Genomic DNA, 12,255 nt, shown 5'->3' with positions numbered 1-12,255 from the left:
GAATGAACACTGAAACAGGCTTTTAACTGAGATCATAGGAGCTCAGATGCTTTTTACTGGAGGAATTATTTGGATATAATCTTCTCTGAAAATGACATGAATCAGGGATCTAAAACACTACTCTCCCAGCTGTTGCTGAACCACAGCTCCCATTAACTGAAAAGCCGCCAATGATGAGAATGATTATATATCCCGGTTATTTTATACATCCCAGCAGCACCAATGGGCATGCCATATTCCCTTTTAGGCAGAATATTCACTGCCTAAATGGGTCCGCTGAGAAGGTTGATTTATTTGTATATCTAAGCAATTTAATAGAGAGTCAAAGATTTCACCTAGTGTTCTGCTTTCCCTTTCAGTTTGTTTCCTTTCTCTTATATTTGTCACCCTACTACAAATCTCCTCTTCTTCGGGCGACTAATCTCCCTGAAATGCCTTCCCGCCGGCTAGAATGTGAATTACCGGTGGGATGGCACTCTGATCACTTTGGTTTTCCGAAGTCACCCGTAGTTTCCACTGAGGGAGATCCTGAGAGTTTCAGGGTTGTGGATAGACGTGATTTTACTAAATTGTTAGAAAACAGTTACTCATTACAATTAGCAATTAATTTCCTCAGTTACTCCTGCAAATCAAACTTTGCATCCCCTCTCAAAAAACACCTTACCGTGAAGCTGTTGTTGACATTTTTTGTGCTTGATTCAGCTACACTGGCATCTGACAGGTCAACTTCATCAAATATTAGAGACTGAAAGAGGGGAAAAAAAGAGAAAAATCAGCTGAATATTCAGTTCTTCACATAAGAACATTCTTGGCAAGTATCTCTCTAGATTGCTAACACATTATGCTATATGAAAACAATTTAGGTGTTCTTAATCCAGTACCATATAAATAAAACCATAACCTGCAATATGTGATAGCAATATGTAGTCAATGCATATTATATTTGTTTATCCAAAAATACAGATAGATTGTTTCTTACTACAAGTTCCACAGTGCTTTAGTTCTCACTCAACTACCAGCAATTTTAAGAAACTGAAAAATATTGTACAGGTACTAGGAAAGGTATTCAGCTTATAAAATTAACAGTAGAATCTGACAATACTGTATAACAGAGGGAGTTCTTTCTATCTTTAGGAACCAGTACAATATAAAGTAAGAATAAAGTAAGAAGGAAGAAAACTAGGAAAGAAAAATGGGAAACCAGCAAGGGCAGTCACTTTACAAGACATTCAAAAATGTTAAATATAGCACCAGTATATCTATAGTTGGTGCAGGGGGGTCAGCAGAGCAGACATGAAAAGGATTAGTGCAGCTAATCATTCACCCCATATATAGTTAAATATAATTGGCCTTCATCTAGCCAATCACTTAAACTTTTATAGAAACAACAAGACTATAATATTTTCCAGTAATTCACAGATGAAGGGTTAGGGAGTTTCCAGTAGCGTATGCTGGCCCTCCAAGCATAAAACAGCAATTAGAGAAGGAGGTTGCTCTTTTGGAATTCACAGCAGGCACAATTTTGGATCTTGCATATGAGAAAGATCCATGGCCTACTCATACCTACTAGAAAATGAACCAGACACTAGTCACTGGTTTGCACTGCCAAAATATGTAGTGGAGGTCCACCAGTGAAGCACTGCTTTTGATCTCTTCTATTCTGTTCTCATCTATCAAAAACCTGCACGGGTATTGTGCTGCATCTATAAAATAGCCATTAGTAAATTATAGACAGCAATTTCCATCTGTTAAAAGTGTTCTCAGTGTTACAGAAGAGAGGAATGTATTGGGAGGCTGTTCACAACAAACTGGAAGAAGCTCCCACTACAAAGCTGAACTGCGCGGAGCAAGGCAGAAATGAGTACTGAAATGTTCACATTAACTCAATTGCCCATTCTAGCATACATCACCCAACTATTTATATGCTTTATTTGTCCAACCATTCAGTCTCAAAGACACACTTTTGAAAATAGTTATCTGGAAAATCTTCCATTATGTACTCTATACCCAGATATAGATGATATTTTATCTATTACAGTTGTTGGAGATTGAGGTTTGTTGAATTGTAAAAAAATTACACAGACACATACCTGTAATTTGAAACTTTACAGTATCACTAGTAAGGGTAGACCTCAAGAAGCAGTATGAAATGCACTTGGCAAAGTACGTATTTAAATGGTGTCCTAATAAATTATTAGTAAAGCAAAGGGATATTGAGTTTAGCTGTAACCTTTTTTCGGCTTGACATTAAACACGGGTATAGCCCTTAGAACGTGTGCTGGAGTATTTAGTTCTTTGATATTGACTGGTGGAGTTATTACAGACTTTAACTTACAGACTCAGGCAGGAAAAATATATTATTTTTAATTTTATTTAAATTTTTTTTATTTTTGGTTGAAGTTGCACACTTATGGAGTTACGTATTTACTAAAGTCTGAATCTTTTTTTAATGGAGAAAACTTTTTTTTTGTGGGGAAAAAATTCGAATGTTTCGGTATTTATTATACCCGAGGCAGCTAAAAGTCAGAATAAAATAATACTGCATCTCAAACCTGCCAAGGTCATGTAGACGTCAAAGAGATGAGACACCATTAGTCAAATTTTAGAAAAGTGTTGTGAGGTCACTTTGCCGCCACTTTGTATTGTGAGCACTATATAAAGTTTTATTGCACATTGTATATTATCCTTGAAAAAGGTCCCAAGAAGGACCGAAACGTTGGAGCAAAAAAATAAAAATACTTGATTTACTAAGGGAAGTGTTGGCCTGGGAATGCTTTATTCCAAATTGCGAGTATATGATTGATGTTTGGCCGTGCACCCCTGCGATTGCTTTGTTGGAGTGCGGATACTGAAGATATATATATATATATATATATATATATATATATATATATATATATATATATATATATATATATATATATATATATATATATATATATATATACACACATACATACATACACACACTTACTGTATACAGTGGGTAATGTGCCCCCTTCTGCAATGTGACCAGGTAAAGGCGCAGGCCATAATATCAGATTAGAAATTCTTGGGTACTTCATTACTAATAATGCCCATGTTACTACAGGTATGGGATCTGTTATCCGGAAACCTGTTATCCAGAAAGTTCCGAATTATGGAAAGGCTGTCTCCCGTGGACTCCATTTTATCAGAAAAAAAATATCCAGATCTTAAAAAATTATTTCCTTTTTCTCTGTAATAATAAAACAGTACCTTGTACTTGATCCAAACGAAAATATAATTAATCCTTATTGGAAGCAAAACAAGCATAATACTGCAGCTGCTATCCTAAGAAAAAGAGAGCTTTTTACTCAGGTATGGTAAACCATTCTACAGAATAAATATAGCATTCTAGCTTGCACTATTGCAGCTAATCTATTGGCAGTAAAATGCCTCCATAGCTTTCCTTCTCCTTAAATGTTTACAAGATTTTCTAGTAGACATAAGGTATGAAGATCCAAATTACAGAAAGCATTCTGGATAACAGGTCCCATACCTGTATTTTGGAAAACAGAAATGTACACTTCCTTTCCTGGGTAACCATATTGCTATGTAAAGCTTATCCTTGTAATTATTATTCTTGTGTTTTCTCAAAATAGAATGCATGGAATGGTTGGTATACGGGGAAGTCAGCTAAAATGCTTTATTCACTGACAATCCCATGATGAATGATGTGGTCTTACTGGGAGGAAGGCTGCTAATGCAGCTATAAGAGGCAAACAGGCAGGGGTGATGCAATGTATCACTCAATATGTTTTTGGTCCCAGGTGAGCAATTTAGACGTGGCATGTGTACATAGACGTATGTGGTTTAAGACAACTGAAATCTATGTTTTACACAGTGAGTTTTGAGGGCAGCAGAATAAATTGCAACAAATAAATACAAACATGTATGATTGGGCCACGTGACTACATGTGGTATATGGATTCCATTGTATTGATTTCATAGTGGAAGGCTTTTCTGGCTACTCTGCTGGATGCTATTTGGCCACATAGGGTAATTTTTCTATGTCTCCTTCCAGGAATACTATATCCAATTGCCTGGCTAAACCAAATCTGAATCCAAAAAATCACTTGACTTTTCGTCACACAAACAAGGAAGTAAAAAAGTCTCTTTTTCTCCCTCTGTTTCCTAATTTGCTTATGTAGATTAGGGTTCCAATTTGGTTTGATATTCGGCTGAATCTTTCACAAAAGATTTGGGGTTTGGCCAAATCCTAAAATAGTGGATTCGGTGCATCTCTAATAGAGACTTCTACTGTTCAGATATGGTTTCCCTTTAAGGAGATACCATAAAATAACCTTTTTTTTATATCTATCATAACATTGACTTTGAATGCTATTTATAATTTTGCCATAAAAGTATTTTCCTGATGCTTTTACATTACCTTTCTTACCCCCCGTGGTCCTCTATGAGGGGGCTGCCATATTTGTGCAGCAGTAGTCCTTTAGCATTAGAAATTCTAACTGAAGGGACAGTCAGGTTGGCAAAACAGTCAGGTTTAGGAACTTGAAGTAGCAATTACTTATAAAATCAGAATGATCAGTGAAAAACATGACTTTAAATGTAGAATATTTTGAAAAGAAAATTTTTAGTGTCAGTATCACTTAAACAGTAAAAACCTCAAATTTTTTATTAATCGAAAGCTATTTATGTAGCATGTGACATTCAAAGCACTTCATAACTCTGCCCCACCCTACATCTCTGAACTCTATATACTCACCCAACCGCTTACTACGCTCCTCTACTGACCTGCTTCTCAGCTCTTCTCTCATTACCCCCTCACATGCTCGCATTCAAGACTTTGCAAGGGCTGCACCCCTCCTCTGGAACTCTCTCCCACGGTCTGTCCGACTTTCTCCCAACCTTTCTGCTTTCAAGAAATCTCTTAAAACGCACTTCTTTCGAGAAGCCTACCCTCACTCTGCTTAACTACCAAATGCAACACCACATACAGTACCACATTTCTCACCCACTTAATTCGATCTTGCTCACTCCCACACCTTGTGTATTACTCCATTCCCTTTAGAGTGTAACCTCTTTCTGCAAAGGGCCTTCCTCTCCTTTTGTACCGGTATTGATTGTGATGTATCTAACTCTATATGTTCTATGTGTATAATTCATGTGATTTAGTTGTATAATCACATTTACTTTACAGTTCTACACAATATGTTGGCGCTATATACAGTAAATACATTAATAATAATTGCATATGGCATGTGAATACCTTTTGTTATAAGATGGCTTTCACTGTAAACATAGATCAGCCAAAGGTCCAATAAGACTGCGTTGCCACCTATTGGAAGCCAACAAATTATAGAAGAGCTGCCTGCTTATTGCCTGCTGTGAGAGAACTGCCAATAAATTGACTGAAATTGACCCAAACAGTATCAAAGAAATCTTTACGGTGCAGCATACCATTCCATTTTATTTTATTTTATAATAATATAGAGAAAATAGTAACAGAAGCGGTTATACCACCGATCATTTATTTTTATAACATCTGCATCTTATTATGCATTACATTTTAATTCTACTCATTTCACTACACTCAATAAATTCCATATAATTAAAATGGTACAATTGGATATTTTTCAGTTTCATTATGATACAATGTCTTAGCTCTTAAAAAACACCTATACTTTGAATGAATACTTAACCAACAGATTTTATTTCCAGGTGGTTTTATCTCCCCTTTTAATAAGAGACTGCAAATAATGCATATAACTAACTCGCGGTGCTGCATTCAACAACCGAGAGGTGAGAAATTAACTGAAATTTAAGGTGATAAAGCAAGTGTTCTCATATATTGGCCTTTAAAGAAGCAGGGAATCTCATCTCTTAAGGGCACAGGTACAGCTAACGATCATCTCATAACAGATGAGAGAAGATATAAAGACAAAGTCACAAAAAATGTTAAACTTGTCATTTAAAAATGCTGTGCGAAAGACAAAGAATTAACTACAATTACCCAGGAGCAGTACCCCATAGCAAGCAATCAGCAGATAGAATTTACTGATAGACTGTTAAAAAGCAAAAGTGTATTTTATTACATATGGGAGAAAATCTGGAGACAGAGGTTACATAGTGGGAAATTACACTAAACTACACTAACATACATTTACCTGCACGTTGAAAAAAATTCAATAAAGACAATATATATGTTCAGCATTAGGGATGGGCAAATTTGACCCGCTTTGTTTCGCTAAAAATTCGCGCAGCGAAATTTTTTTGACGTGCGTCTTTTTTTCACGCACAACGCCATACAAGTCTATGGGCGTCATTTCAGCAGCGAAACAAGGTGAGAAAATTCGCCCATCCCTATCCATGCATTTTATTAAAAGCCGATTTGTAATGGCCCCATTTCAGGCTCCACTATTCTAGGTGCAAATCTCTGGATTGTTTTTAATATAACGTTTGGACAATTTATTCAATATATATCTGATTTATTGCAAAACAACACTGATATGCTCTTACCTTTGAATCCTTGGCATAGTAGAGGGTTCTGCCACGCAGCTTAAAATAGCGTTTTTTCCATCTCTGAAACGAACTGGTTTGCTTCAGTAATAATCCCTCTTTGATACTTGTCTGTAAAGTAAACAAAAAAAAAACAGGATTGTCCAAATGGAAAAAGCACATTCTTCTTTTTCCTGAGCCACACACGTGAATACCAACAAGATGACAAAAGGGACTGGGTCCTCTTCTAGTTATTTGGAGAACACCCAGCCGTCCTGAAGGCATGTATTAAATATTTAATATTTTAAACTGAGTAAAGGATCTGAATGCATACTTTATGAATGGCCATTTTACAATTTGTCATTACAAAATAGAACAGCAGAAAATATGTTTTATGCTAACACAAAGTTGGAAATTCACAAAAGTTTGTCTAATTTTCCGCATAATTCACAAACCCCTATCTCCATTTTTTGTGAATTTTTCTTTTTAACAGTTTTCAGATTTTGTTTTTCACACATTTTAACAACAGTTATCTGAATCGTTCTTCCTAAACCTGTCAGTCTGCCATCAGGTTTGTGTGCGTTTCTGACAACTAGCAAAATAATGCAAATATTAGGTAAATAGTTTTTTCCTCCCTTATTTATGTTGTCATTAAAGGGATGCTGTCAAGGGAAAACAGTTTTTTTTCCAAAACACATCAGTTAATAGTTTCTGCACTGAAATCCATTTCTCAAAAGAACAAACAGATTTTTTTTTATATTCAATTTTGAAATCTGACATGGGGCTAGACATATTGTCAGTTTCCCAGCTGCACCCAATCATGTGACTTGTGCCTGCATTTAAGGGTTGGGGCAGCCTCGAGGAGCTTCGATTTCCGAAGTCGCCCGAAGTTGCCTCACGAAGAAACTTCGGGCGACTTCGGAAATCGAAGTGCTGCGAGTGCATAAGTGCAGGTGATTCTTCATTCAAGCAGAAGGAAGGCAGTTCGGGAAGATGGTCGTCAGACAGAAGAGGCGATTAGTCACCAGAGGACTAAATCTCCCCGAATCTGCTCGTCTGCCCCAACCCTTAGGATGGAACTACTTTCTGGCAGGCTGTTATTTCTCCTACTTAATGTAACTGAATGTGTCTCAGTGGGAACTGGATTTTAATATTGAGTGCTATTCTTAGATCTAACAGGGAGCAGTTATCTTGTGTTAGGGAGCTGCTATCTGGTTACCTTCCCATTGTTTTGTTGTTAGGCTGCTGGGGGGGGGTGATATCACTCCAACTTGCATTACAGCAGTAAAGAGTGCCTGAAGTTTATCAGAGCACAAGTCACATGACTGGGGGCAGCTGGGAAAATGACAATATGTCTAGCCCCATGTCAGATTTCAAAATTGAATATAATAAAATCTGTTTGCTCTTTTGAAAAATGGATTTCAGTGCAGAATTCTGCTGGAGCCGCACTATTAACTGATACGTTTTGAAAAAAACATGTTTTCCTATGACAGTATCCTTTTAAGCTACTTTTATAGATAAAATAGCATAAAATACACTTTTGCTTGTTTGTGCTTATTTATAAAAATGCTAATTAATTTGTTCACACCTTTTGCTATTCTAGGTTTATGCAGAAAACTGAGCATTGACCCCAACAATAGACTGCTAATCCCCATGAATATAGCAAGTCACCCATTTTGCAATCGAAAGCAGGGTGAACAGAGACTGAAGGGACAATGCTGAGCAAAGGTGGAAGAATTACACACAGCTTTACATCATTTCAAAAATGCTGGGAGAAAATATCATTAAAATGATGGGGGGGGGTCCCACTCTTCTCTGTCATTTGAAAGTGTCACTAAAATGTCTTTCCCCCCCCCCCAGAATTTTGGTGTATTTCTGTTTGTGAATATAGAGACTGTTTTAACACCACTTGTACTCCAAAAATGTTCTCTCTACATTTGTGAATTCCCACCAAAATCCTACAAAAGTCTTCCTATAAAAATGGGCAATTTGCTATGAGGTTACCCCAGGATCTTCATGATCACAGTCATTACGTTAGTTAGCAATTCCCTCTTTAGGAAAAAATGTCCTCTGTTTCAGATGAGCAGTCAGAAAAAAAAAACTGCTCTGGCTTGCTCAGTCTTCCAAAAGCAGTTCTCCATATATCATAGTCGGAGGGCACAAATTACTACTTACCAATGCAAGATAAATTTTTTAATTTTGCAATTAAAAAAAAAGTGACTGTGCAGTATAGTGGTGATACAAATAGATGCTAGAATTCTTGTAAAATGTCACACATGCGCTTCCTATTGTATTAAACGAATATGGTATACAAAATTGTCAGCCTTGGTTTCTTCCCAGTGCTTCATACTTGAGTGAACTGAATAAATGTTATGACACACTTCTGTTTAAGATAATTATAAGCATTGCTGTCTGTTCTGTTTCTATTCAAGATGAATAATAAAATCACTCTGGTGAGCACTGCTTAAAATCTTCTGTATGGTTCTGTATGGCAATTCTGCTCCTGAAATAATGCTGTGAGCAAATATGTAATTTCTGTCAGCCCTGATCCATATGTGATAAAACTATTTATCGTTAAGGGATAAAACTATTTTTGTGATAATCTGTATTTCCTAGACAATTCACATGGCCATACAATAAATGGCTGATTTATCAAAATTTTAATTTTGTTAAAAAAACTTGTAAATCAGAAATGGGCGATGATTCTTGAAGAAACTAAAAACACAATCTCCTAAAAATTAGAAAAAACAACTGGAACACTTTAGTCTCCAAAACAAGAATTGTAAAATTTACAGCCTAACAATTTGAAAATATAACTTCCACTCATTTCTACATGAACTGGCCAACTTTTCCGGATTTTGAGGTTTTTCTTCTCTTAAATTTAGGTTTTGGTAATACAATCTGCCACTAAATTTTTATGGACAGGGAAGGAATTACTTTTCTGTGTCAATGTAAAGCTCAACCAGTAGTTTCCATGGGACTGATGGGCATATTCTCTGTGTTTTAAAAGAGAATTAAGCTGGTTGGGATGATTCAACAGTATTATAAAATACCGTTAAGAAAGATTTTGAGTCATGGATCCTATGAGGGGGACTTTGTTGAAGTTAGTTGGGATTATTTTTGGAACTGATTTTGGGTATCTAACAAATCATAAGTAATCCTCCACAAAAAATGACCTAATGTCTAAATAAATCTAAAATCTAATTTGAACATATGAAAATACGCAATTTCTTTCAAATAGGTCCTCCACATTTTTCTGCATGGTAAAATGCTATACACTACTTTCAAATATACTCTACAGCGAAACCTCAATTTTACATCCCCTGATTTTAAATTATGATTTTTTGTTGTTATGATCCCACCAATATATAATGCATTTCCCTGAATTTTACAACATTTTTCCAGTTACTCTGAAAATGTAAAATGGGTGTTCTACTGTACATTAATTTAAAATGTTCCAATTGTTATAAACTTCCTTGTAAATGTAGATGCAGGTGAAAACAATACTTGTTTATGTCTCGTTATTGACTGGATTTGACTCTTGTAACAACTTAAACAGTAATTTCTCCTTAGGCCATTTCAATCATTGTTTTTAGGAGTCATAACCAGGAGTTCAGAGAATATAAACAGATAGGATCTTTAAGGCCTCTGAAAAAATTAATATATATATATATATATATATATATATATATATATATATATATATATATATATATATATATATATATATATATATATATATATATATATATATATATATATATATATATATATATATATATATATATAGGGATGTGAAAATCTTTGACACCCTTACACTTTACAGACAGGCACATCCCTAGTAATATGGACACCTCAGTGGGTCCTTATGGGGACCTTGTGCTTATGTAACCCCTGTAGTTCACACAGTGTACACCAGATGGCACTGTGCCAGAGTATAAAAGGTTTAGGAACCATGTGTTCTGGGTCCATTGCTTTAGCCCAACCAAGCAGGCTGGAAGGGAATGGGTAGTGCTGACCCTAGGTGCCTTGGCCCTAGTAATTAGACAGCTATACTCGTTTATAGATCACTCTAGGAGTGATAGAGAGATTATTTAATTGAACAGTTCAAGGCTCCGCCGAGGAAATTAGAGGGATTAAGATCCCAGGGTATTACTGACCCGGAGTAAAGTTGGCCATAGATGCAAAGATCTGATCGTACGAATCGAGGATTCGTACGATTTTCGAACAGTGTGTGGAGAGTCCCAACATTTTTCGTCCGGCGGAGATCGGTCATTTGGTCGATCGGACAGGTTAGAAAATTTCTGTCGGCTGCCGATAATATCTCTGCGTGTATTGCCGATCGTACGATTTTCAGTGGGAGACTGTCACTAGCTTTGGTTGTACATAGATATCGTACGATTGCTGTCAGGGGCAGAACATTGCTGATCTGTTCAATAACTAATCTGACTGGTAAGACTTTGATCTGAATGGTTAGTGGTGGGTCGGGAGATGGGAAAGTCCGATCGTACGATGATTCGTACGATGATTTTGGGAGAGGGGGTGATAGTGGAATTGTTAACTATGATGGATACTTCGGGGATGCTACTGGTGTTGCTTGGAGGAAAGAGAACCATTTCAGTTTTAGAGAGGTTTAATTTAAGGTAGCGTTGCGACATCCAGGTAGAGATAGCGGACAGGCAGGAGGAGACTCGAGTTAGGAGTTCTGGGTTGAGATCAGGAGATGAGAGATAGATCTGAGTATCGTCAGCATAGAGGTGGTAGTGGAAACCATACGAATTTATTAATTTGCCAAGCGAGGAAGTATAGAGGGAGAATAGTAATGGTCCCAGGACAGAGCCTTGAGGAACTCCAACAGAAAGAGGTAGGGGAGAAGATGATACTCTATTGTAGGAGACACTGAAGGACCGATTGGTGATGTAAGAAGAGAACCAGGACAGGGCTGTGTCACGAAGGCCAAGCGACTGGAGGGACTGGAGGAGGAGAGGGTGATCTACAGTGTCAAATGCGGCTGAGAGGTCAAGCAGTATTAGTAGTGAGAAATGATTGTTGGCTTTAGCGGTTAAAAGGTCATTAGTTAGTCGAGTCAGGGCAGTTTCCGTGGAGTGTTGTGGCTTAAAACCAGATTGTAGGGGGGTCCAGCAGGTTATTGTCAGAATGGAATGAGGTAAGTCGGTTGTAGACTAGGCGCTCAAGTAGTTTAGAGATGAAAGGTAGCAGAGAGATAGGTCGGAGGTTGTCAAGATTGGAGGGATCAAGAGAGGGTTTTTTCAGAATGGGGGTGACAAGAGCATGTTTTAGTTGAGAAGGAAACAGTCCAGTGTTAGAAAGAAAGTAAAAACAACTGCTTTTTACTTTATGTTCCCTTGACAGATTGATTGATTTTTTTAAGGATTACCAAAATGCTATTTACTTTCACCACAGAAAAACAGCATATCCTCACATACACGTGATACATTTTAACAAGAATATACAGGGAAATGCTAATGAGCAAACAAATTGTACAGCAATAGCACAGAAAACTAGAATTTCAGCAGTAAATTAATATATTTCAAGGGTCATATGTATCAAACACTGTAGGATAAGATTTCAGCTACTGTCTACTCCAAGTTCCATGACGGGTAATGAAAGGACTTTTTTATTATTATTGCTTTTGGCATATAAGCATTAAAACACAATGCACTGAATCTAAACTTACACCCGACAACAGCAACAAATAAAAAGCCTTGCCTCCTACTCACAAAATAACATTCCCAACCCAGCCTGCTAACAAGG

The 12,255-nt window shown here is 36.8% G+C and overlaps 1 protein-coding gene across 7 annotated transcripts in view; it reads right to left on the bottom strand.

Moving 5' to 3' along the window:
• Positions 1-12,255, bottom strand: part of LOC108709786 (diacylglycerol kinase eta) — a 127,874-nt gene that overhangs the window by 55,956 nt on the left and 59,663 nt on the right. For all 7 annotated transcript variants that reach the window (XR_001934689.2, XR_001934690.2, XM_018249933.2 and 4 more), the window contains 2 exons: positions 6,502-6,612; positions 665-745 (listed from right to left, as the gene is read on the bottom strand). Coding sequence is in view for 5 of the 7 variants with exons in the window: in XM_018249933.2 (XP_018105422.1) it covers positions 665-745; positions 6,502-6,612 (192 nt within the window). In the remaining 2 variants the exon portion in view is untranslated. The remainder of the gene's footprint in view (positions 1-664; positions 746-6,501; positions 6,613-12,255) is intronic.

This window comes from Xenopus laevis, chromosome 2S (assembly GCF_017654675.1).
Source record: "Xenopus laevis strain J_2021 chromosome 2S, Xenopus_laevis_v10.1, whole genome shotgun sequence".
Taxonomy (NCBI): Eukaryota; Metazoa; Chordata; class Amphibia; order Anura; family Pipidae; genus Xenopus; species Xenopus laevis.
Note: the sequence above shows the minus strand (reverse complement) of the source record. Positions and strands in the feature narration are given on the sequence as shown.